At 38.2% G+C, this 27,528-nt stretch overlaps 1 protein-coding gene and 1 pseudogene across 4 annotated transcripts in view; both read right to left on the minus strand.

Moving 5' to 3' along the window:
- Nucleotides 1-27,528, minus strand: part of MORC1 (MORC family CW-type zinc finger 1) — a 163,768-nt gene that overhangs the window by 86,316 nt on the left and 49,924 nt on the right. For 2 of the 4 annotated variants that reach the window (XM_042903389.1, XM_042903390.1), the window contains 6 exons: nucleotides 26,288-26,365; nucleotides 18,483-18,562; nucleotides 17,683-17,753; nucleotides 15,480-15,544; nucleotides 12,422-12,565; nucleotides 9,985-10,139 (listed from right to left, as the gene is read on the minus strand). In XM_042903389.1, coding sequence (XP_042759323.1) covers nucleotides 9,985-10,139; nucleotides 12,422-12,565; nucleotides 15,480-15,544; nucleotides 17,683-17,753; nucleotides 18,483-18,562; nucleotides 26,288-26,365 — 593 coding nt within the window. The remainder of the gene's footprint in view (nucleotides 1-9,984; nucleotides 10,140-12,421; nucleotides 12,566-15,479; nucleotides 15,545-17,682; nucleotides 17,754-18,482; nucleotides 18,563-26,287; nucleotides 26,366-27,528) is intronic. The other 2 variants (XM_042903391.1, XM_042903388.1) reach the window with 1 other exon arrangement.
- On the minus strand, nucleotides 2,692-7,321 carry LOC122230352 (annotated as a pseudogene).

Below are 27,528 nucleotides of genomic sequence, written 5' to 3' on the forward strand. Positions count from 1 at the left end.
TTTGAACATCCTCAAGGTATTCCGATCAAAAAATTCAGTTTACTTTGTAAACAGGAAATGGCTGCAAGCATACAGGTGATATTCAAAATTATAAAACAATACATATCTTGAGATTTTTGTTTGAATAATCAACAAGCTTATTAAATCGGTAAAATAATTAGGAATTAATGCACACAGAATTAAAGTCCTAATTTCTAGAACAAGTATCTGAGAAAACTGAAAATTTAATTTACTGCTAGTTATGTATGGGGTCCTTTATTCAGAAGATTTCTAATGCTTAAATTAATCTGGTTAATTTTTCAGGAGACTTTTAAAACTCAGGAAAAATAATGGGAACTGCCGCAATAACTTACTAAACATTTGCCAAACACCAGTAACTAAAAGAGCAGTTTCACAAAGACTGTGCCTCTTAAAAAGAAATGTTACACCCTCCTAGATGTCAGTTTCATATCTATTCATAGAATGTACAAAGACATCCAGGGAATCAATTAGCCAAGAGGAGAAGTAATAAAATTCAGTAATAAGCTACCAAAGCAAAGCTTTGATGGTTTCAATCAAAATAAGGAAGGCTAAAACAGTTATGAAATCAAAGCACCAGGAAAATCATGAGATGAAGGTGCTTATCAAGTCTCTGACTTCAGGTAGTTCTGCAACTAAACAGATGATTATATTCTATTTTTAAAGATCTCCTGAGACAGAAATTACATATCTATCCTCTGGATATTGTAAATCATGCCTCCAGCTCTGTTGAAACTGTCCTGTTCATCATTACCCCTCATTCTTAGCTAAGTTAGGTATCAGACCTTTTGTAAGCTGATCATGTGTAACTGCTGATCATTTATATTCTTGATGGAATCTCTCAGGGATGGCAAACTGGTTTCAACGAAAAGGCCAACTCCAATCAGCTGGAAGTGATACCTGTATGCTCTTATGAAGGGTCATGAAGCCAATGGCCACTTAGAAGGAAGAACTGCCATTACGGCTTAGAGAATCTGTGGGGCACATATGAGAGCTGCTACGTATCCAGTTTTCCAAGTACTCTATTTGAATTGAAGGACAGCAAAGCAAGATGTCTTCAGTGGTGGCGAAGGTGCTTACAGCCCCATTCTCTCTCAGGTCTTCTGGCTGGTGTGAAGTGGGTTGGGCAAGTCTTACTTTATGGGGACAGTCAGTGGCAGAAGTAAGTGGCAGCTACAGCCAGAATGTTTCCACTTCACTCTACTGTGAGCACAGTAGGTTCCAGGGCAAAGCTCCAGGAATCTGAGGAATTGGTCCAACTCCCTGGAAGTGTCAACTTCACTACCTTCACCTGGCAACACAGCATCATTTCCTCTCGTTCCGTATCAGTGCTTTCCCATGAGGATCTCCTCAAGCTGCAAAATAATTTCAGAACACTACCCCCCAAACTGAGAAAATACACGATGAAAAAGAAAACTGAATTCAATAACACTTCTGTGTGATTCTGTATTTTACTACACACAACTACATCTATACATGTTTGAAAAACTGTAGGGGTGCCTGTGTGGCTCAGTTGGTTAAGCATCCAAAATTGGGCTCAAGTCATGATCTCATGGTTCATGGGTTCAAGCCCTGCATCATGCTCTGTGCTGACAGCTCAGAGCCTAGAGCCTGCTTCAGATTCTGTGTCTCCCTCTCTCTGCCCCTCCCCTGCTCATGCTCTCTCCCTCTCTCTCAAAATAAATTAATATTTAAAAAATTTATTAAAAAAAAACCTGTAGCATATGGATGTGTGAGGTATAATGCCATTTTAGACAATTATTGGTAGACAGGAATTCAAACATTCCAAATAATACTCTAAAATCCCCTAGGACTCTCTGGCTCCTAGTTTAGAAACATACCATTCTGTGCACTGAGTACTAGAAGGAAGAGGGTCAGAAGACTTATGACAACAAGCCTTCAAAAACAAAACTGAGAAAAGTTAGGTTTCTTCTGTTTCTTCCCTCAAGAAGAAATAACTTTTACTTTCTAAGTTATGTTTTTGTTTAACTATTTTCAATGCTTTTCTTTGGATATACTCGGCTTTTTTAATCCCCTCTATGATGGGGAAATTAACATTAGACATAGGAATCTAACCTAAAGTATATTCCTGGAGTTATGTGTCATTATGGGCAATATAGCCCAGTCAGCCAGCTCACTCTCCTCAATATCTGGGTTAGTAAGTTTATCTTTCTACCAGGACTCACTTTAGTCAGACATATACAAAGCCCACTGACTTAATGTTCTCAAAAATCTAAAGATTCAAACTTACTTTTCTTTTTTCTCATTTCCCCAACTTTAGTGGCACGTTCACAGTGGGGATGGGGGTAGACACAAGGTAGGGCCTGATCTGTCCTGGAGCCCAGGGGCACCACACACCATGCACTACAGATGGAAGGAGGCCCAGCGGGGGGCCTTGGTGGCCCCAGTAGAAGCCTGTGTACCAGGGAGGAGGCAGTAAGTACCTGGGTCCCTCAAGCCCATGCCCACAATGGGAGGGGCTAATACTGGACTGAGGTTGAGGGGAAAGGATAGGGGACACAAAGTGTCTGCTCCAGAGGGGCCAAGTGACCAAGCCCTTACCCAAGGCACAAGCCCACAGAGCAGGCTGGGGCCACTCTGGACATAGAGCTACGCCATTCTCCCTTTTCCTCTCTGGTGAGGGAAAGAAGGATTGGGGGCTGGGCCAAGCATCTACCCTGTCCTGCCCCATCCTGTCCTTAGCCAAACAGAATGGGTTTGATATCTATTGACAATGACCCCTTGATATGCAAGCGTCTCCATGATGTTGGCAATGTTCTTGCAGTCATCAATGCTGCCATGGGCCCTGCCTGTATGTCTATGTCTGTTTATGTCTAGAAGTCCATTGTTGGGCCAGCAGCCTACGGTGAAGGTGTAAGCCTTTTTCAGATTAACCCACTGCTGGAAGTAATCTGCCATTGGCAAGCTCAAGTACTGGCACCGGCCCAGAAGCGTGACTTTCAAGTCCCATCCTCCACGGGTGACAAAACTGATCTGACGTTTGGATCTAAGAGGCCTTCTTTCTCCATCCACTCACTGACCCTCTCCAGCACTTGTTGCAGGCTGGGCTAACCACCCACTGTGGCTCGAATAATCCCTGAGAGCTCTCTGTACAGAAGGGAGTAAACTGTGGATGGACCACGGGCTGGACCTGGTCAATCTCCACAGTCTGACCTTTTAGTTTCAGCATGAGGAATTCGATGATTTCCTCCACATACTCTGACCCTGGCCATTCAATCTACTTTTTTTTGTTAATACAACTTATGTTTTTTTTTGTTTGTTTGTTTTTTAATTTTTTTTTTTTTTTAACATTTAGTTATTTTGAGACAGAGAGAGACAGAGCATGAACAGGGGAGGGGCAGAGAGAGAGGGAGACACAGAATCAGAAGCAGGCTCCAGGCTCTGAGCCATCAGCCCAGAGCCTGATGTGGGACTCGAATTCACGGACCACGAGATCGTGACCTGAACTGAAGTCGGACGCTCAACCAACTGAGCCACCCAGGCGCCCCAATACAACTTACGTTTAATTCTTACTGCATTGTTTTAAATTCAGTCATTAAGATGCAACCTACTCTTCTTTACTAGGCACACATAAGCAGACTGAGGTCTTGCTTCTGGTATGGCAGGGGAAATCAGACTGTAAGAATAAGAGTGTATTTAATTCCAGAAAAAGAAGGGTACTAGACTTTTTAGTATTTTATTTGCAATATAGGTGAGATCCTCTGAGATATTTTAGCATGAAAATTCATTGTAGATGCAAAAAATGTCATTATCATGATAATAATATAAGTGCAGTCAGAAAGAAAAGGAAGCATAAGTACTGTCAATGGTGATAATTTCAATTACCAGGTGAAAGCAGTGTAAATGGATTAAATCTAAGAATGTGATTTTTTTTAAACAGAAATCAATCCAATGAACTCCTGAACCATCCTGTTATTTGCTGAGAGCTGGCATGAAGTAATGATTTTAAACAGAGTACATATTCATGCCATACAAGTCAGGCAAATGTCTATATCATTTTTTATTATTTTAATTTTATCTCTCATCAAGTATGGATTTCTGTTGTTCCTGTCAAATAGTAAAATTACAAACTAACTTAGGTGACCAAGTGGAAGATGAAAAAAGTTTTAGAAGTATGAGAGCTAATAAGTGATAAAAATATGATAGAACAGAAGATTCTGGAACTCCTAATGGATCTGAGCATTGATTATTAACTGCTAATGTCATTAAAAAAGAGAGAGACCCAGGCAACCTGATGGTAGAACACACTACTACCTATGAAGCATCTTGACAAAAACCAACCAAACCAAAAAACACCACATCTAAATTTGGCCAAGCTGCTAGATTCTACCAATTTGCAAAAAAATTAACAGAATGAAAGAAGCTGTTAAACCACACCCAGTAATGCAGCGAGCAAAATTTATATGTGAAAACTACAAAACAACCGGCCCAGTTTTTCTTACAAATAAATTTCAAGGAAAAACAAGAGAGAAAAAGAAATATGAGGATGGTTAAGAGGGACTATGAGTTATATTATGACAGCAGATACTTAGAAATGTAACAACAGACTGGATATTTTATGCTATTAAGAAAGTATTGATAATTTTAAGTGTTTTTGTATTGTTATGTTTTTAAATAGAGTTCTTTCAAAAATACATGATAAATCCATTTAATATAATTATATAATGTCTGGAATCTTCTTCACAATCTAGTTGTTGAAGAGTAGGTGGGAATATAAATGAAACTTGTCTGCCCAGGAATTGACAACTGTTGAGAGTGGATGATGCATTTATAGGTTTCATTATAATATTCTCTTTAATTCTGTCCAATTTTATAATCTCCCGTATATATTAGTTTGCTAGGACTGCCACAGCAACAACAACAACAACAACAAAAACAGACTGGGTGGTGTAAACAATGGAAACTTATTTTCTCATAGTTGTAAAGGCTAGAAGTCCAACTTCAAGACGTGGGAACGTTTGGTTTCTTGTGAGTCTTCTCTCCTTGGCTTGCAGATGGTCAACTTCTTGCTGTGTCCTCACATCATCTTTTCTCTGCACACACCCATCCCTGGAGTCCCTCTGTCCAAATTCCCTCTTCTTATAAGAACACCAGTCAGACTGGTTTAGGGTCCTCTCTAATGGCCTCTTTTTTAACTTAATCACCTCTTCAAAGGCTCTGTCTCCAAATATAGTCACATTCTGAGATACTGGGGGTTAGGGCTAAAACATATGAATTCTGAGGAAACAATTCAGTCTGTAACACCAAAATGAGAAATTTAAAAATATAACATATGATACTGAGAATATTATATTTTTAAATGAAATAGAATACATAAAATCTGTAACTTCAAAAACTGAATAAAAAAAGAGGTATGAATTATTTCTGGATCTGTATCTCCAAACAAACTTCTCTCATAGTCTCACCTTTCAATATTTTTATAGACCTCACTAAACATGTATCCCTAGCAGAAATGTTGCATTTCATTTTTCTTGTAGTGCCTTTCTGAGATCTTACAGACTGAAGTACAGCATAAGAGAAACAATATTTGTTGTGAGCAGCTAGCTAGATCTACCTACTAAAGTGTTATGGACTGAATGTTTGCATCCCCACTAAATTCATATGCTGAAAATTTAATCCCAGTGTGATAGTACTTGGCAGTGGGGTCTTTGGGAGGTGACTAGGTCATGTGAGTGGATCCCTCGTGATGGGAATAGTGTCCTTACAGGAGGCCAGAGAGCTAGCTCACTCTCTTTCCACCATGTGAGAATACCAGGGGAAGTCAGCAGTCTGCAAATTGGAAGAGGGCTCTTGCCAGAATCCAACCATCCTGGGACCCTGATCTTGGGATTTCCAGCCTCCTGAACTGTGAGAAATATATTTATGCTGTTCATAAGCCACCAGTTTATAGTATTTTTGCTATAGCAACCCAAACTAAGGTGTAAGCATTATTTTCTAAAGAAACTATTCACCTAACAAATATTATCTCTCACTTTCAGAATTATACACAAACCAAGAAATTGATATGAGCTAGGTGATAGCCTAATTAGGAAGAATTTTAATTGATTAATTGCCTTTATCCAGTATCTCATTTCTACCTCAGGGGAGGTCATCAGTAGAAGGCCAAGTGTTTGATTTTCCTCTCCTTCCTATGCAACAGGATTTAAAGGAAATCATAGAGAAAATACTGGCCAAACTTATCTGGAAAAACAGCATATTAATTAGAAGTCAACATTAGATTCCAAAAAAGGTAGTGATAACCTGAAAGGATGGGCTTAATAAGGTGACAGCATGTAATAGGACTAAATGTATGATTCTACTCTGAGGTCCAAAACCACTGGGGAAAAAATATAAGAGATGTATGTATGGCTTAATAAGAATACATATTAAAAATTTTATTGGGAATTCTAATTGGCAATAAAGACACTGAGGGTCAATAATGTGCTTACTGAGAGTTAACGTATTAGGTTCATCAACAGAATTATGACTTAAAAGAAAGGGATGATGATCTCATTTTATTCAAGGCTGGGTTTCATCTGAAATTTCTGTGTCTAGGTGGCAAGAACACTTTATAGAGTATAACATGAAAATGGTGAATATATTTAACACCATATCAAGTCAAGAACAGCAACAGAACTTGGAAATGTTAGGATAAAACAAGACTGAAGAGAGACAGAAAGCTTGTCTTCAAAGGGCTGTCATTTAGAAAGGTTTTAGGCCTATCTTTCATGGCCCCAAGAGGGAAAAATGATGTTGGCCTGGCTAACTCCTTCTCATCCTTGGGGAAATACCACTTCCTCCGGGCCTTCTCTGGCTCTCGAGCAATGGTGTCTGCAGCACCTATTCTTCTCTGTTGGGCACCAATCCTTCTTCTAAGTGTCAAATCATGGTAGCCTTGCTAGACTGCAAATTCCCAGAAAGGCTGGAACACGTCTGGCTTGTCAGTCCTAGAACACTCCATGTCTACCACAGATGAGTGAATGAAACAACACGTGAGAAACAGAGTTGGCTCTGATATTAAAATGTATTTTCTAATACAGCTATGCAGAGATTCACGGGCTGCCTCAAGAAGTAGTCATTTTTCTTTCAGAGGAAACCCCCACTCAGGCTTAAAATGGCAGTCCACTTGCCTGGGGCAGGGCTGGGTGGGGTAGAAGGGATTAAAGCATCAGGGAGGTGACTGGCTTATATGATTTTTAGCCTCCTTGCCAACCTGAGGCCTCATGGTCTGAGTTCTTCTAGGAAAGATGATGCTTATTATGTGACAGGTTTCACTTAGCACATCAGCTCTATTCTGATCCATTCTGGCAAAGTTTTGTTATAAATTTTGATGTAATTGCTTCTGTTCAAACCCAAATTTCATTTGCTGTTTCTAACTTTTCCTTCTTTTTATTTCCCTACTCCAAACAGCTGATGGTTAACATTTCCATTTCACTATAAGGATGCACAACGCTTCAGAAAACACAGTAGCGGACAATGAGGTGAGGTCAGACTCAGAAAAATATCTCCGAGGTTCTCAGCACCATCTGTGCCAAACATAAATGCAGATTTGATAAATGACACAAAGTCATTTCCCTTTCTGCTGATTTGATTTTTACAAGGCCCCAATTTTCTATAGAAACAGACCAGATTTATAGCAAACACAAAGACTGTATCTTTTATTTATAGGGCAAAAATCTACCCAAGTACTTTTCATCAAATTTGTGTGCCCTCTAATACTGGCTTTTAGAGTATTAGTCAAGCATTAGATGACTTTGGTTATTCCTGTGGGAATGAATACACAAGGTCGATCTCCTCAGCACAGTTCCTGAGACTACCAATTCTGACCTTGATTACTTGATTCAGTTCAATAAGGAAGTTTGGGGATGAGATTGTCAGATAAGTGAATAAACACACATGCTCACTATCCTTTCTCCACTCCCTGACTTCCTTCTAGAGGAACATCTTTTGTAAAAGTGCCCCCAGCCCTAAATCAATTTGTAGACAGCCATGGAATCGGGAAAACAACCTGGTATTCACTAATAATAATTAAAATAGAAACAACTTATTTTGAATCTCGTTATATCTACTGAGACATTTCTGAAAAATGAGGTTGAGATAAAGATGGGGAGTTATACAAGGGGTGGGGGAAGCAGGCAAGTGACACCCAGAAGTTGAGATTACAGTTGTTAGGAGGACACCCCCACAGCAGGAAAAGGGGCTTCGAGAGAGCCCTCCCCGAAACAGGACTCAGTACGACAGTCCTGAGGAAGTGTGGGCTGGATGGAGATGATGCCTATCACCTTGAATTTCCATGCCTCTTTCTGAGGGCTTCGTTCCTTAGTCCAAGGATGAGCAAGGGAGATTATAGAGAGCATATGAGGAGAATTGGAGGAGTTACACACTTTTCAAATGCTTAACATTTTTTTCTATTCCAAGATAGCATTTGAGGACCAGACAGTAGATCCTGGATTTATACCTCACTCTGAATATCCTTCTGTTTTCTACAGCTTTAAGCATAACCCACCAAATAAGGTACTCATTCCTACATTTAGTAGAACTTCAGACATGGCTCTGAGAAAAAAAAGACACGTGGACAAAGTACGTCTGTGCTGACATGTAGTTCCTGCACTCTTCAGAGCAGTGCCTCTCCAACTCTAACGTGCCTACAAATCATGGCCATGACTGCTAACACATAAATTTTCATCCAGTAGGTCTGAGATGCTGCATTTCTCACGAGCTCTCGGATGACGCTGATGCTGCACACTCAGAGAAGGTTTTAGACCATGACAAGAAAATCCAGCTTTGGCAGGAAATCTGTGCCCACACCTTTATTCACACTCCTATGTTTCTCCCCTGACTTCCTGTAGTCTTTTCTATTTCACTGCTGTAAGAAAATTTTAGGGCAAAGCGAAGTGAGTACAAAAGAAAAGAAAATATTCTAAAATCATAACCTCAAGGAGAGCAGTAAGATTTTAAGTTGTCTCAAGGGTAGAGACATAATTTGTGATATGCATGAATTATACATACTTGATGCAAATCATGGAACAAATACACAGTAGCCTCTCTATTTTTTTCCATAAACGAAGCCCTGTGTCTGCATAACTTAAAGGAAGTTTATTTCATTAATGCACAGCATACCATCTCATTTTTCAGGTATCTCTGGAGACTGAAGTGGTCTGAATAAGCCAAATTTCCCAGACAACCAAAGTTTATCTTAAGTATCCAATTGTATTTATTTAAATGATGTTTAATCGAACTCTTTTTGAATTCACATATTCAAGACTTGTTAGCTATACAAAACAAGGTTTAACACACATGCACAATTATCCAGGGTAAACAGTGATTATGCTGTGGCAGGAAATAACAGCGCTATGGGAGCTACTCAGGCCTGTAAGGAACTATGTGCCCCTGTACAGTAGAGTCTTAGAATGGCCTCTGAGGCCTACCCAAAGCAAACTTCTGCTTCCTTCCTCCACAATCAGCTCTAATACTGCTCATTGCCCTCCTCTTACAAGTTTTTGATCTGCTGCTTTATTTTTCACATAATATTCTGGGAAAGATTCTGAGACCAGCTTCCTTCTCATTTCCCATATTTTTTATTATTATATTATTATTATTATATTTTTTAAAGCTTCTTTATTTATTTTGAGAGAGAGGGAGTGCGCACACACACAAGCAGGAGAGGAGCAGAGAGAGAGGGAGAGACAATCCCAAGTAGGCCCCGTGCCCTCAGCTCAGAGCCTGATGAGGGGTTTGAACCCATGAACAGTGAGATCAAGACATGAGCCAAAACCATGAGTCAGACGCTTAACCGACTGAGCCACCCAGGAGCCCTATTTTATTATTATTATTTTAATAAATAAAAAGAGCTCTTTTACAGGCCTTTGGGCTACTGGTTGTCTAGGTCACTGCAATCATTCCAAATTAAATAAATTACACAAGTTGATTCCCCACTATCTCTTATTATGACTACTGAATACTCACTGATCCCGGTGTCCTTACAGTACTGCACCAAGTACTGCCCCATGACTCTCAGCAGATGATTATACTCTTGGACATTGAGAAATTCCTGCTTATTATGGGATGGCTCCATGATCTCCAAGGGTATATTAACAATTCCAACCACGCCTGCACCAAGTCTAAGAAGAATAAATACATTAAAAAATTCTGAAAAATTTAGCTAAGGAAAAAGAAAATGCAAATATGCCATGGTCTTTTGAAATCAAAATTTTTTCCACATAAATTTATTCACTGGGTCTGGACCATGTCAAAGTTTAACAACTTATGATATAATTGTATTTTGTTACATAAATCTGTAGTAATCGTAGGTGTGTTTGGTCTCATAGTAAAGAAAAAATCTAATGCACTGTTACTAAATTAACATGACTTTTTTTTCCAAACCTAAAGGTACAAGAGGAGGCGTTTTAGCATGAGACACCACTAACAATGCTTTGCTGAAATAAACTGACATAACCCTCTTCATGATCTGGCCAGAGTCAATTTCTCCATCCTCATTTCATGGCAGGTTGGGTTCTTCCCTGTCATTGCAGAGGTCCATGGGGTGTTCAATGAATTCTACTAAGGGAACATAAGGGCCAGATTATCCTAGAAAGTGACAGGTATCTGCCTGTTAGTCTGATGGATAAATTCAGTGTTTTTCAGATTTTTAGCAACTTATGATATATATAACCAGACTATTTCTGTTTAGTGACAGAATATTCTGCTTGGTTTCCCTGTTTTGGGAAAGAACATCCAGTTGTCTAGTTCTTCCAAGGCTCCCAACTGCCCTTAGCAAGGCACACAAATCAAGCCTTCCTAATGTAGTGCTGCTACCTTACCATATGTTTCACTACTTTCCCCTGCCACCCTGCCCTCCCTTAACTATTCATTCTCTAAGCCTAAATTTGGGCATCATTTCTTCCAGAAAGTCTGACTCAACTTTCTTCCAGAAAGTCTGACCCCAGTTTGGTTTACTACTCTTACCAAGTGCTCTTTTTGCACCTCATGCTTGCCTGTAGCACATATTCATCCATCTATCTGTCCATCCATCCATCCATCCCTATTCGGGATGGATGCATCCTATTCCAGAAACTGGGAATACAGTACTGAATAAGAAAAAGAAGGCCCCTGTCTATAAAGTTTCTCTTCTATTGAGGGGTAACAGGCAGTAAGGGTGACCAGATCATTTCAGATGGTGATAAGTGGTAGGAGGAAAACAAAGCAGGTGCTATAACTTGTGCAGAGTAACAAGGGGGAGGGGCCAATGGCAGCGGCTGACTTTATTAGACAGTGCAGGAAGACCTTCCTGTGGAGGGGACTTTAGTTAAGTGCCTAAGTAACACACCCAGACCAGCAGTAAGGAGATCTGAGGACAGAAGGTTCAAGAACCAAGGCTGTAAGACAGGAGTGAGCTTAGGATATGTGATACACTGGAAGCTGGCTGGTGCGAGGAGAATGTAGTGAAAGGGTGGGTACAGGTGGGCCATCACAGGGCCAGGCAGAGGCCAGATCACTGGAAGACCATGGTAACCAGTTCTATTCTATATCCATTGGTGTTTTAAGCAAGAGAATAAACTAATTTTTTTAAAGATCATTCTTACTGTTGCCACATAATATGAAAAATATGTATTTATATACTTGTTCCTTTCACCGGACTATAAGTTCTTTGCCAAAGGGTAGCAGGTCTTCACCATCTTGTGTGCAGAGCTTAGTACAGTGCCTGGCACATGACACTGCAGTTCAAGTGTTTGTTGAATGAACAAATGAATGAACTGCTAATTCCTAGAGAGTGAGAAATAAGATGAAAAATGGTCCCCTGAGCCATTCTATTAATCACAAGAATTCTGTTTGACCCCTGATCCATTTTACTGGTCACAATTACCCTGTCTGACTGTCTACATAATTCATGAAAGCAGCACATGGAGTTTTGGACCATCAGGAAAGCACCAGAATGTATTACTCTGGAATCCAAATAGGTTAGAGAGGGTTAGTAATACACGCTCAAGCAGGTAACTGCCAAGAACTCATATACATAAAGGTTGCACAAAATGTTAACAGGGTTGCTTTAAAAGACTATGGATTTTTCTTTCCTAAAGTTTCCTTGTTATGCTTGTATTATTTTTACATCGGTAAAATATTAAAATCCTAACCTGAGGAGATGGTTCAAGAAATGGTAAAACATCAAGTTTCTCAGGAAATATATTAGAAAAATTTCCCAAGTGTGCTTTTCCTTCAAGCAGGCATATAGTTGTGCCAATATTATAAATTAGGCATATTAATGCCTGCGCATTGATGGGAAGGGTGAACGGAGGACAGGACACCTGCTCCCATTATGATTAATCACTCATCTAACTCCAAAGACAGAATCTTACCGCAACCTCCCTCATCCTGCCTATGCCTCTGAAAACAAAAATATACTTACAAGGACTTCAGTTTCAACTGTGGGCCCACTTTCTCATGCATTTTGATCAGGCGGTTATTACTGTAAATGAACATCCCAGCTTGGCTTCGATTTTCTATGTTCACTCCAAAGAACAGGCAGAGAGTCCTTGCTTTTTTTAATTCTCTAGCATTATATTTAGAAAAGTTTAAAAAAAGGTTTTTATTAGATAGAAATATATAGTTTACAAACTGCTAATAATTAAACTGAGAAGGTAAACATCAAAGGAACTAAATGTAAAATACCCAGGTATTTTGCAAAACCTAGTGGGTACACTCAATATCTTTGTGTAGCCAAGTATTTTGCATAAACATGATGGCCATACCAGTCAAACACAAGTATTCCTAGATTAAAAAACAGCTTTGCCAACTTAAATTTACAAGAACTAGAAAATGCCAAAAGATTTGTGAAATGTTAAGTGGACTAATAGGAACACGCAACATTTTTAAAAAATGATGATTTGACTATTTTAAAATTTCAGTATTTTTTACCCTGGATGTGATTTCTAACTTTCAACATGTCCTCAAGCCTCTAAACATCCTATATAGATTGGACTATGCCAAAAAATACTCTTTAGCTTTCTCTTTCTCCAAAATCAAAGTTAATAAAGCCAAGTTTACAAGGGCAACAGACATGAGCTCCTGTTTTTCTTACTCTGTCTTGCAATATTATGTTTTATGTGACTTTTCTATTAAAAGTGTAAAAGCAGAAATTGAGACATAGCAGGATATGAGAGAAACAACCATAGTAACGGGAAGCTGCTTGGAGCTATGAAAAACACCTGAATATAAGAACTGGAAAGACAGGCTTGGCTTCAAAAACAAACTCATCTCTGTAACAGCCGTGTGACTATGGATGAGTCACTTCAACTTCCTGTCTCATCTGAAAAATGGGAAGAATACCTACCTAGCCATTTGGGATGTCAGGAGGACTAGAAGATATAATGTCAAGTATAAACCTGGAACAGATTAGGTGCCTCACCAATGTTATTTTCCTTTCCTACCAAGAATGGTACCAAATATAATTCTTCCCCTCCACCCATCTTGTAGTTCTCATTCCACAAACACAGCTTTTTCTTTTCAAATTATAACTACGTGCCACTATAACTGACATAATATCTTTACTGGACTGGCTAAATACATCTATCATTAAAGGACAAAGAAAAAGTCCTAATTAGCCCTTCTACATGGACATAATATAGGGCACATTAGACTTTATGAGGGAATTATTGACTGGGATTAACATATACATTTTAAAAGCACATACTTGCTGGGTTCAATACATACAAATCACATTTTTTCTCAAAAATGTGTACTCAATATTAAATCCTTACTCTTCAACAAAAAAGAATACTGACTATGTAAGGGACCCCAAAACAGGATGTTGCAGAATATGACAGCATCACTCTGCAACAGTAAATGGCATGCTATCTTCAAATTTGTAATAAAAGCATTTTGCTATAAAAAAAAGTTCATACCAACTAGCTGGCATTATTATTAATAAAATATAGGTCGATCACCCTTCATACATACAAATGTAACTACAAACAATTCATCAACCAGAGTTTTCTTTCTCAAGACTTTAAAGAAGGCTTTGCTATAGAAATAGCCTAAATCAAATGGACTGATGAGTGGAGAAAGAAGTATTCCATGTATATATATACACACACACACATATATATATTCCATATATATATATATATATATATATATATATAATGAAATATTGTCATTTACAATGACATGGATGAAGCAAGAGTATAATGTTAAGTGAAATAAGTCACTCAGAGAAAGACAAATAGCATATTCTTTGATTCATATGTGGCATTTAAGAAACAAATGAGCAATGAAAAAAAGAAAGAAAGAGACCATCCAAGAAGAAACAGACTCTTAACTATAGAGAACAAACTAAGGGTTACCAGGGGTGAAGAGGGTGAGGGAATGGGTAAAACAGATTCAGGAGTGCACCTGTTGTGATGAGCACCAGGTGTTGAATAGAGCTGTTGAATCACTCTATTGTACACCTGAAACTCATGTTACACTGTACGTTAACTAACTAGAATTTAAATAAAAACTTAAAAAAAATAGAGGACCTTTTTTTTTTTAATTTTTTTTTAATGTTTATTTATTTTTGAGAGAGAGAGAGAGAGCATGAGTGGGGGAGGAGCAGAGAGACAGAGAGGGAGGCACAGAATCGAAAGCAGGCTCCAGGCTCTGAGCTGTGAGATCATGACCTGAGCTGAAGTCGGCCGCTCAACCGACTGAGCCACCCAGGCGCCCCAGAGGACCTTGTTTTTTAATATAGATTTCTATGGATTTATTTAGTACTTATTTTGATAAATGCATCGTTAACAGTTCAAATTTAGGTTTGAGGAAAGTTATGGTTATATAGCACTTCATAGTTCACAAACAATAATTCTGGAAACTAGTAGTACTTCCCTAAAAATTGGTTTCTCAAAGTTATCCCAGTTTTCAAAGACTGGCCTTACCCAGACAACTCTGATTATTCTCAGTTTAACTTGTTTAACACCCAAGCTGGAGACCAAGTCAACCTTCCAAATGTAAATAATGGTTTTGTAATTTAGGGTTGCTATTTGTATCTTAACTATATATGTGGTACATGTATTTGAAACATTTTCTAAACATTTTAAATTTTATGCAAGTACTAGAAGAGAGAAGAAACCAGAACCAACCCTTCAGAGGGCTGTGTCTGCCAAAGGGCAAAAAAAAAGTAAAGTTGTCAGGTGATCCTCTGGGCAGAGTTCACTTCTTCAACAGGACACTGAGCTAATTTTTCACCCTGTATTCAGAAGTTTTAATATTATGTAAACATATGTATGCATGCAAATATATATTTTATAAATACCTTCATTGATTTTGCGGTTGGGGGATTTTGACCATATTACGCTTAATATAATAAGATGTCATAGGCTGAGAAAGAGAAGTTATCACATTAACCGCCAAATCTGCCTCCTCAGAAATCAGAATTTGCTTTATCAAAGTGCAGAGGATTCTGGCAAACAGAAAATCTTACATCTTACCTCTGTTTCACTTTAAGAATCGTATGCTTTGCTTCAACATCTTCCAAAGCTTTCTGTAATACATCCTGGAGAAGTACATTTGTTTAGGAGAGAACATAATTCTATTAAATTAATGAAAGCTGAGCTGATATTTATTATCCCATTACCCAAATGTTTCACAAGGGTAACAGTGATAGGTCACATTGCCTAATGCAATTGTATAATGGTAGACAATAAATACTTGATAAATTATTCCATTCTAATAGCTAGGGGGACACACCAACTCCTAGCCCATGGTTCCCTTTTTGCACATAATCCAATGTTCTCTGTCTTTTAAAGAGCTATTTCTCCCTGTAATGTCACACTGGCTTTCACACAAACTACACAAAAGCTTGGAAAAGTCATTCCATGTACCTAGACTCTGACTTTTGCTTGTGAGAACAACAACAACAACAACAACAACAAAATGCTAAATCACATGATCAAGTACTGTGGCATCTTTCAGAAAAAAAAGTTATTAAAAATTTTTGTCAGTCACCATAAGAAAACATCTTCTCTATTATCAAGTTCCAGATACCCTTGATACTCCCCAAGCTTTTCCCTTTATAGGATATCCCATCCCTAGGCTTTCTCCCTTTCAGAGTACCTGACTACCAATGCCCACCTGTCTTTCTTGTCTGCTCTAAATTTGATATACTGGCTCATTCACTGCCCTATCTCTAGTACACTAACTCTAACCAGGCAGAAAAGAAATAATGCATTATTCTAATTTCACAAATAATAACAGATTTTTAATGTGCTCCATCTACCTGATGTGAAAGATGGGCATCTCATTTGGTGAATATACCACTGACTGAACATTATTTTCACTGACTTTAAAGTAAAAGCAAATGGTAACTGATTTGTAAGTATTTCACTTCAAATTCAACCACTCAACTGCCTAGAGGAATTTAAGAGGTCAAAAGCCAAGGTCATTCTGCTTTGCTCTCTTTGCCCAGCAACAAAGCAAGATGGTCAGAGACACCCCCCCTCCCCCACCTCCTGTCAATGCACTCAGAGCACAAAGAGGCAATGAGAGGTAAGCCTAAGGCAAGAAGAAAGAAAGGTCCTGACCCATTAAAAAGCATCTGCTTCTCTTGTTTCTCAAATACATAAAGCCAAGGAAATTGATTTCTTTGAGACAAAATAAAAAAAAAGCTTAAACCTTTCTTTAAAAATCAATAACAGTAAGATAGGTCTACATTTACTTTAAAATAATAAGTGAAAAGAAAAAAGTAAGAGAATTTTGGGAAGGCCATAGGTAGCTTTGGGACATTATCATGTGCTACTCTTTGATTTCATTCCCTATTCATGATCATTTGATATGAGAGAGCTCTTTATCAGACTCAGCCCTGGTCCTTGAAAGTTTAAGGGAGAATCACGGAAAGGATTCCTACACTGAGTCTGAAGAAGAGAATGAAGGAAAAGTGAAGTAAAGCATTTTTTTTCTCCATATACCTATTTATCCTTTTATATGCAAGTAAATAAAATGCTGCTTCATAATTTACCCTGGTAGAAAGCTTTGCACCGCATTTTTGGTAAAAACAAACCTACATGTCCTGAAGCAATATTCTTCTTCTTGGTTGCCATGCATTATAATTAATAATAATAGTTCTTTATAACCTATCTTACTCATGGGTGCATTGCAAGGATTATAGAAAATGTTTATGAACTATGTGGAGCAACTCATAAGAAAAAAGCTTTGTAAGCTGGAAGTAGTTATTAATATTCATAATTATAACACATAATTCCTAGCACCAGAAAAAAGGATGGCTTATTAGTCTTCTCCTTGCTTTTCCCATTTATTCAGGTGCATAGGGAGCAATAATTTGAAAAGATATTTTCAAGGAAACTTGATAGGCTGCTTTTTTCTGCTAGTTTTTCATTATTTTCTCTCTTTCTCATATTACTTTTCTTTTCATTTTAAAGAAATGAGCTGCAGTGCTCTTCCCCACTGTTCCAAATTCACCCCACGTTGCTCATCTTTGCTCAGACTCAGCCTTCTCTCACTGCTGAGTACCCTCTCCTTTCTCTGCATGCCTCTGCTCTGTTTACCTGGGTTAAAATCAACTTAAGCTTCGGAGCTTGTCTGTGTTTATCAGTTTAGGAAGTAAATGATAAGAGACAACTGTGTACAGGAAAAAGCAAATGACACTTGGCCATTTAGGAAGACTATATGTCATACCTTGGCAGAAGACAAAGAAGTTCTGTCAGGCTGGTTTACTGTGATTTGTGCTTGTTTCAATACACGTTCAGCTGGAAGCAGAAGCAAGATAATTACAACATCAGAAAGTTCTTTTAATCAATTTTAAGTGAGCAGTGTGTATATACATTATGACCAGGACCAGTGGGAATGGCTTCCAAATAATAATCTCAGAAAATCCTATGTTCTTTCCACAGCTTTCACACATTCTCGGTGCAGGTAGCCACAATGGGCTTCCTCTTAGACATTATAATTGACAGGGCATAACTATATACCTACAAATTAAAGGGTTATGACTGAATGTTCGGCTGACTAAAAACTCTCTACAATCTGTGAAATATAGATTAAAGTTACTCCTTGCTTTTGGATCGCTGGAAAAATATGGCTTTGTCTCTTTGGGGGGTGGGGGGGGGGGTGGAATGAATGTGTACAACATTCCTTCTTAAAGTGGGTATAAGGCTAGTCTCGAAAATGATCTAACTCGGCATCATGCCAACCAGAGTTTCTAATATATATCAATCTAGTTCCAAGTGTGTATTTGGAATAATAGAAATTAAATAATAATAAGTAAAAATATAATAACATACCTTTAATTAATATGTCATAATTCAACAAAGCCAGAGACAGAAAAATGTGTTATGAAGCTCCTTAGAGGCAGGAGTTCGATTAATTGTGGTCATTCCTACAACGCTATAACAGTATATATCTCAGAATAAAGATACAATTAATGTTGGCTGAGTGAATGAACAACAATGAGATGTAGGACATAGATAATTACATACCAATCTTTACTGCTTCTTCTGCCTTTTCAACTTCATTTTTAAATGCTCCTTTAAAAGAAGACGTGACATACAGATACTTTCTGAAAAGAAAAAAAGAACTGATCAAGTCAGGTTATCATTTTAAGGTACATAATACTTAAAGAATATTCTTTAGAAAGAATATACACTCCAGATATACATAATTATGAAGAAAGCTTCACACAGTAAGTTGCATCCAACTAGTCAATCAGCAAACTGTATACCTAGGAAGAAATTCCTTGCCTTTCAATACTTGGCAATTTTGCTTTTGTAAGGGAATTTCAGGAGAGAGATAACAAAATTTTGCCCATACAAATGTTCATTTATACATATAAAATGGGATCATTTTCTTAAAAAGAAAAATTTCTATGCAACTGCTCCATTACCAAAATTTCGAGCTAATATACATAACCCTCTTACTCAGGTCACTGACACTGGATAAACCAGTTCTCCTAGTCTCAAAACAACTATCTCTAACTAAAATGCTCAGAAACATACATTACCATTTCAAACTACCAAAACTTATTTTCCACTTTATTGCTCAAGAAGCTTGTTTTCAAAACCTGTTGTTTAGTGAGAGCTCTAGAACAATCAAGGAAAAGGAATAAACAAATAAATAGATAGATAAATATATATTTATCTCCATAAACTCAGTCAGAGCAAAGTAGAGGTGAGGAAAGCCCTCTGGAATAGAGGTTCACTGAATGCAGATGAAACTATGTATATCTGTTACAGAGGATTCCTTAAAGTCAGGATTTTTCATAGTGGCTTAAATCATCATCCTGAGAAAAAATTCCAGAATATTGGATTTCAGAATGCTCAAAGCTCTGTACATCTCATTCTGTAACTTTTGCCTTCTACCCCTGTGGACTCAGGCGGTCACCATTCTTTAATACCTTCTGTGTTTAGAAAGGCATCAAATGTTCAGCAAGAGGTGGGTAGAGAACTACAGGTATCCCTGAAAGCCAAAATATCCTCAGGCAGGCATTTTCTCAAGCAGAGGGAGAGTCTAAACCTATATGCCCCTGAGTCGATACCAGGGATAAGCAAAATATGGCCCATAGCCCAAAGTGAGCCAGCAGCTTGCTTTTGGCACAGCCTGAGACCTAAGAATGATTTTTCTATTTTTAAAGGAAAAATAAGAATATGCAAAAGAGATGGAATGTGATCACATATTTACTATCAGGCCCTTTATAGAAAATGTTTACCAATCCCTGGAATCTATGCTAATAAGCAATGGCTTTTGAATGATAACTTGATCTAGAATTGCATTTATATCTTCTGACTTTCAAAGAATGTGTACGGTAATGCAAATTCATCACTATACAAACAGGTCACACATAGTTTAAATGTCTGTTAGCTGAAGTCTGTTTATATTTTAAGACTCTCTTCCATTATCTCCACAAATGCAGTACAAATACACTCAAGACAGAACACCATGATTAAGCATTAAGAATTGGACTACCTGGGGGCGTCTGGGTGACTCAGTTAAGCATCCGGCTCTTGATTTCGGTTCAGGTCATGACCTCATGGTTCATGGGTTCAAGCCCCACATCAGGCTCCACACTGAGCCTCCTTGGGATTCTGTCTCCCTCTCTCTCTGCCCTCCCCTGCTAGATCTCTCTCTCTCTCTCTTTCTCTCTCTCTCTCTCTCTCTCTCTCTCTCAAAATAAATAAATAAACATTAAAAAGAAAAAAAAAAAAAGAATTGGACTACCCAGATCCCATCCTGTCTGAGTTAAAGTCCTATCTGTGTCCCTTAGTAGTGTAGCACTGGGCACATTATTTCATTTTCTGTGATTCCATTTCCTGTCTATAAGTGGGGATGGTAACAGTGGTATCTATCTCACACGGTTGTCATGAGAACTAAAGGTATCGATAGAGCTAAAGAATTTAGTCAATGCTAGTTTGGGATAAATGTTTACTACACTATTATTGTCTAATATTATCTATTAATATTATATTAAGTACTTGCTCCCTCAATGTAGGCTCTAGAGGGAAAACACATTGGGAATGAAGAAATAAGTAACTAGATAATATTTTGTTCTCTTAAGACTCTGAAGGATTTTTTGTTCTCTTAAGACTCTGAAGACTCTTAAGTGCCTGGGTGGCTTGGTCGGTTAAGCATCTGACTTCGGCTCAGGTCATGATCTCACGGTCCGTGAGTTCGAGCCCCGCGTCAGGCTCTGTGCTGACAGCTCAGAGCCTGGAGCCTGTTTCAGATTCTGTGTCTCCCTCTCTCTCTGCCCCTCCCCTGTTCATGCTCTGTCTCTCTCTGTCTCAAAAATAAATAAATGTTAAAAAAAAAATTAAAAAACAAAAAAGACTCTGAAGGATTTATACAAGCTTGTCCAGTTATCTCCCTGAAAAGACTTACTGTTAAAAAATAACCAGGGGCATCTGGGTGGCTTAGCTAGTTAAGTGCCTGACTCTTGATTTCAGCTCAGGTCATGAACTTACTGTTGTGAGATGGAGCCCCACATTGGGCTCTGTGCTGACAGTGTGGAGCTTGCTTGGGGTTCTTCTCTCTCTCCCTCTCTCTCTGCCCCTTCCCTGCTCGTGCTCTCTCTCAAAATAAATAAACTTTAAAATTATTTAAAATTATTTTTAAAACACTGAAAATAACTAAAAATTATTTAAAACTTAACAATTAAAAATTATTTAAAAATAAATGTCATCCTATATTCATCTACTTCTATGGTTTCACGAATAGTTCGTTATAATAACTAACTTTGTCTCTTTATTGCTAACTTCAATGTTCATTTTCCAATGAGATTATAGTTAGTCACAAGAAAGGAACATCCATAAAATCTAAAGTAAGGTAATTCTCAGTTTTTTCCCTTGATTTTCTTTCACAATGAACATTATTAAGTCATAACCTAGGTGTATTTCAAATCAGTCTCTAAGACATTTAGATAACAGCAAAACCTAAGTTTTAAAGCAAAAAAATTATTGGGTCTCTATATACTGGAATTGCCATTTGTTTTTTAAAAATCACATATTAATCACATACTTAATCTGGTTTGAATCATTCATTTGAAGTCACTTTTTTTAAACTAAAGTGAAATTAAGGAGAAGCTGAACAATGAAGTGATCCTTTAAAGATGATATGAATTAAACTATTTTATAGGTCATATTTTATAGCATTTCACAGACTCCACGCTTCATGCTAATACCCTAGAAAGTAAAAGTGGCACAAAAGAATGCCAACTATGCATTAGTGCTCAATTTTAAACAACAAAGACCAAAACAACATGTGCTCTGTTTGCAGTTTGTGTCACTGAGACAACCTGGTCCCAGATGATCTGAAACATCTCAGACGCTCTGCATACTTTCACAATTTAAATTTTACAATTGTACATAACAATGACAAAAAGCTAACAATGAAATATATATTCTTGTGCAAGTTCAGTGTGATGAATCTGCCCATTCCTATAAAGGAAACAATTTTCAGTCAAATCCTCATCCTTAACTGGAAGTCTACCTCAGCCAGACACTTCTAATTTTTCCTACTGGTAGACTCTTGCAGATAAAAATGCCTTTAAGGGGCACCTGGGTGGCTCCGTCGGTCAAGCATCCAACTCTTGGTTTGGGCTAAGGTCATGATCTCATGGTTTCGTGAGTTCAAGCCCCTGCGTCAGGCTCTGTGCTGGCAGCAAGGTGCCTGCTTGGGATTCTCTGTCTGTCTCTCTCTCTCTCTGTCCCTCCCCCACTCATGCTGTCTCTCTCTCAAAATAAACAAATAAACTTAAAAAAAAATTCCTTTAAAACCCAGAGTAATGTATCCCTTGGAGGATAAGGAAGACAGCCCCTCTGGCTGTCAGCTCCTCCCTCCTTGCAACTGATGGCAGGGGCATGGTGTTCCCTCCAGGACTGGGCCTTCAGTTTCACAGTGGTTAGAATTTTTTCCAAACCCATCTCCCAAACTTTACTTTTATTTTACACTTCTGCCCACAACCCTAGCCCACAGCCTTCACCTCCACACTGTTTCTGCCTTCTCTCTATACCACCTTGTTTTGCCACATTTTAGGCCTTCACTCTTCCTCACACATTTCACTTTCTACCTCTCTGTTTTTTTCCAATGACTGCATTCAAATATTTTATGTTCACTTTCTACATAAAACAATTTATTGAAAATTTCTTCTAAAGGAGCTGAGAAAACATAAAGTCAATGAAAAGTATTGAGAGGCGCCCGGCTGGCTCAGTCGGTAGAGCATGCAACTCTTGGTCTTGGGGTTATAAGTTCGAGCCCCACGCTGGGTGTAGAAATTACTTAAAAATAAAATCTTTCTAAAAGAAAAAAGAAAACTATTGAGGAAAACGAAAACTAAAACAGTATAAAAGTTTTGCTCCTTAGAATGGTAAAAATGAAAACAGAAAATACTATTAATAACAAGTGTAGATATGGAACCAGACAAAAGGGTGTGAAAATAAATTGGGTCTACTTCTCAGAGGGTAAATTAATGGTGTGCCCATCAAAATTAGTTGTGTTCCTATCTTCTGACTCAGAAATTTACTTCTGTGTCTGTTCTACAGAAATAATGGCATATTAGCATAAATATACATCTGTCAAATGATGACCAAACATGTCCTGTAACAATAAAACTTTAGCACTGTAACAATAAAAACTCCAAAAATCTTGAATATATATCAATAAACAGTTAAATAAAGTACTGTATAAAATATTTAATGATGACAGAGAAAGATCTTCAAGAGATAATTTGTAAGTGAAAAGAGCAAGTTGCGTATAAATTTTATGTTTTTTCTTTAAAGTTTATTTATTTATTTTGATAGAGACAGACAGTGCAAGTGGGGGAGGGGCAGAGAGAAAGACAGAATCCCAAGCAGGTTCCATGCTGTCAACGCAGAGCCAGACACAGGGCTTGAACTCACAAACTGCGAGATCATGACCTGAGCAGAAATCAAGAGTTGGAAATTTAACCAAATGAGCCACCCAGGCACCCCTAAATTTTATGTTTTAAAAAAGTATAAATGTGTGTGTGAGCACACATGTATGTATGTGAATGCACTGTGCATAAGACAATCTGGAAGAATATTTATTGAACTTCTAGTAGAGGTTCCCATTTAGGGATATTATGTTTTGCTAGAGCACACAGTGAATGACACGTGGTAAAGGGGGGTTTTAGTTACTTGATTTTTTCCAATATCTAACTCTGTATTATTTGAATTTTTATTAGCTTTAAATTTGTTTTAAATTTTTTTTAACGTTTTTATTTATTTTTGAGACAGAGAGAGACAGAGCATGAACGGGGGAGGGTCAGAGAGAGGGAGACACAGAATCTGAAGCAGGCTCCAGGCTCTGAGCTGTCAGCACAGAGCCCAACGCGGGGCTCAAACTCACAGACCACGAGATCATGACCTGAGCCGAAGTAGGCTGCTTAACCGACTGAGCCACCCAGTCGCCCCTAGTTTTACATTTTTAAGAGCAAAATAGAACTCCTCACCCTCAAGAGAAATAAAAATATGAAAAAACAGAGTAAATTTTAAGGTTTTATGTTGCAGAAGTATAGAGCATTGCTATAAAGCATTCTGAGTGACTATTTCGATCATAACCACCTTCAGAAATTTAAACTTTCATTGGCATTTAATACTGACATATACAATTTGTACAAAACATTTTGGCTAATATATAGTATTTTAAATTTAAAATTTGGAAAAAAAAAACCAGACTACAAGTAAAGAAAACTACAGTTCCAAACTTACTTATGCAGATAAAATTAGCCCACAATTATGAACTATAACCGTGTTGCAGTATCCACAAACATAATTATTCTTTTTACATTATGAGACTTTACCTGGTTTATTCATACTATAAAATAGTTATAGTCCTTAATTATTCATCAAAACATGTAATGAGGCATGATCAAAAATTTTCTGGCCAGTATAATGTCAATAGCTAGACCTGGATGTCAGGTAGACCACTCAAACTTAGTACAACCAGAATGAGTAGAAATAACTCCATTGACCATCACTCCTAACCTCTACCCTGTATCTTCCCTATCATTCTTAAGATTTTGCTCAGGCAAAAGACTTAGAAGGCATTCATGGCTCCTAAGTTCCTCTCCACTCCACACCCAAGCCATCAGGAAGTCTTGGTGGCTCTGTCTTTACATTAGATCTATAAACTGAATGATACTCACCATTCCAGCCCAGGCCACAGTAATTTCTCACCTGGAATACAGTAATGGTATCCTAACTTATCTCCCTTCCTCCTTTCTTGCCCCATATAAAATCAATTCTCCACTCAGCAGCCAGAATAATCTTTTAAAAGCATAAATCAAGTAATGCTCTTTTCTCAAAACTCTTTATATTCTCAATACAACCACTTCTTGTCACGTTGCTCAAGACCCTACAGCATCTGCCCACATCTACCTCACCTCTTCCTAATCACTGTGCTCGAGCCATGCTCACCCTTTTAGCCTGTCTTTGCACTTACTCTCCTCTCTTCCTGGAAATGTCTTCCCATAAAATTCTTTCATGACTTACTGTGGTGCCCACCCTCCAAGATGTCCTCTGACAGAGTTACTCCCCCCTGGTATCTGTGCCTTTGTGCAGTGCCCTCCCACACTGAATCCAGGCTGACCCGTGTGACCAAAAAAGCATGGTAGAAGTGATGGCATGTGACTTTTGAGACCAGGTTCTAAAAGACTGCAGTTTCTACTTTGTTTTCCTGAATTGCTCCCTCTGGTAGAAGCCATTTCCTGTGCCATGAAAGCACTCAAGATGCCCAGTGCAGTGGTCCCTATAAAGAGGAACCAAGCTGCCAGCCATGTGAAGTCAGCCACCTTGGAAGTGTAGCCTCCAGCTCCCACCAAGCCTCTAGCAACCCCAGGCAAAATCTCTTGGCAACTTCATGAGGGATCCCAAGATAAAAGCACCCCACAGAACCACTCTCCAATTTCTGACCTATAGGAACTGAGAAATAACAGATGGTTACTTTTATTAGGAAGCCACTTAGAACGTAAGCTTTATGAGGGAAGGACCCTTCTGTTGTTGCTGCGCTGAATCCCAAATGCCTACAAGACTGCCTTGCATAGGGTGGTCATTCCGTCCACTTGACATGATCCAGTTGTACAGTAACATGTACATAATGTAAATAACGTTTATTTGCGAATATGTCGAGAAGTGTGCTGAGTATTTTCATGTTTAAAACAAAACATTATGGGGGCATCTGGGTGACTCAGTCATTAATCGTCTGCCTTTGGCTCAGGTCATGATCTCACAATTTGTGAGTTCGAGTCCCACAATGGGCTCTCTGCTGTCAGCATAGAGCCTGTTTCAGATCCTCTGTCTCCCTCTCTCTCTGCCCCTCCCGTGCTTGTCTTCTCTCTCAAAAATAAAGTAAAAACATTAAAAACCCTATTAAAAAGACATATTTTTATTTTAATCCTCACAACAATCCTAAATGGCAGAGGAATTCTCAATGCACGGTGGTGAAGAGTCAGGCTTAAGGTACTGCCGAAGGTCCACAGCTAGTAAATGACAAAATCAAAACTCAGATCCAGGTTTGGCTGATCCAAATTTTGTTTTCGACTACCACTGTGTAACAAAAGATTAAATAATTCAGATTATACAAATTCATGAAGGGACACATAAGATGTACATTTTACAAAAGAAATACTTTTAAAGTGTTATTAGTCTACTTAAGTGGGTGGGATACGAGAGGGTACAAAACATTCCTAGAAAATTAAAAGACTGTCCCACAAGCATAGTATTGCAGAGTATTCAATAGCAAACCATAAACTTAGTGTCCCTGAATAACTTACAAAGAGCCTTGCTGCTCCAATGAGAAAGCAGGCTGACTCCAATTCCACATCATTTGGGCTCCTTTCAGTGTTAGGGGTCTATGGCAAAGAAGTTTTAATGATGAATCAAGATCTTTAAAATTTTTTTTAAACGTTTATTTATTTTTGAGACAGAGAGAGACAGAGCATGAATGGGGGGGGGGGAGGGTCAGAGAGAGAGGGAGGCATAGAATCTGAAACAGGCTCCAGGCTCTGAGCTGTCAGCAGTGAATTACATGACTTCTCTGAATATCCTTATACCAAACGCCAAAGGAAAAAGGTAATCTGTGTGTCTCTTCTTGCAAAAACAGCCTAACACTCCCATGCTGAGCTAGCGCTGTCTTCTACTTCTATTCAGCCATCCAAGTTCTGCTCTCTGAATTACCACCTATCACATGACAAGGCTATCACATTTTCATTAAGGCCTTTCTCTCCTACATAAAATGATGCTCAATTCTATCAATGACCCCCAGGTCATTTTCTGTAACCTGGTAAATCCATGTCCCTCCTAAAGCATCCCCATCCAAACATCACACTCTAGACACGGTGTAAGCAGGATATGGTTTATCAGTACCATCACCATCTTGTTAAGTTCCATAAATATTTTAGCAACTCTGTCACACTCTCAGCTTATACTAAGCTTGTGATCAATTAAGACATCTATGCTTCTTTTTTTCATGTAAATCACTTTCCAGTCTATACTTACATGATAGATTTTTAAAACCTAAACTCAGGTTTAGTTACATTAGTTACACCACATTTATCTTTTGGACTTTAACTCTTTCATATATTGTTTCTGTTATGCCTACTGGGAGAGATTCCTCCTAATTCAGGGTCAAACATGAATTCAAACATGTTTGTTTTATATACAAGTTACTGATAAAAAGTAATGAACAGAATATGACCAAGGAAGGAAACCAATGAAATGACACCAAAAATTCCTATCTAGTCCTTTTCTGAACCTGTTAGAGGCCTTGGGATAAAATTAGCTAAAGCAATTATAATTTTACCCACAGTATTCTTTTTTCTGTTTGCTACAAAAATACAGAAAATGACTAACCACAAAGTACAGTCATGTATTCTTATAAATAATACTTCAGTGTTCATTTCTAGAAGTTTAGGTCACCTCTGGGTGACCAAGAGGCCAAAGCATTTAATCACTGTTTAATACCTTTTACATGCCCCTACTTTGGTCAAATAGGGACATTTCAAGCGTTTAATTT

This window comes from Panthera leo, chromosome C2, assembly GCF_018350215.1.
Source record: "Panthera leo isolate Ple1 chromosome C2, P.leo_Ple1_pat1.1, whole genome shotgun sequence".
In the NCBI taxonomy this organism is placed as follows: Eukaryota; Metazoa; Chordata; class Mammalia; order Carnivora; family Felidae; genus Panthera; species Panthera leo.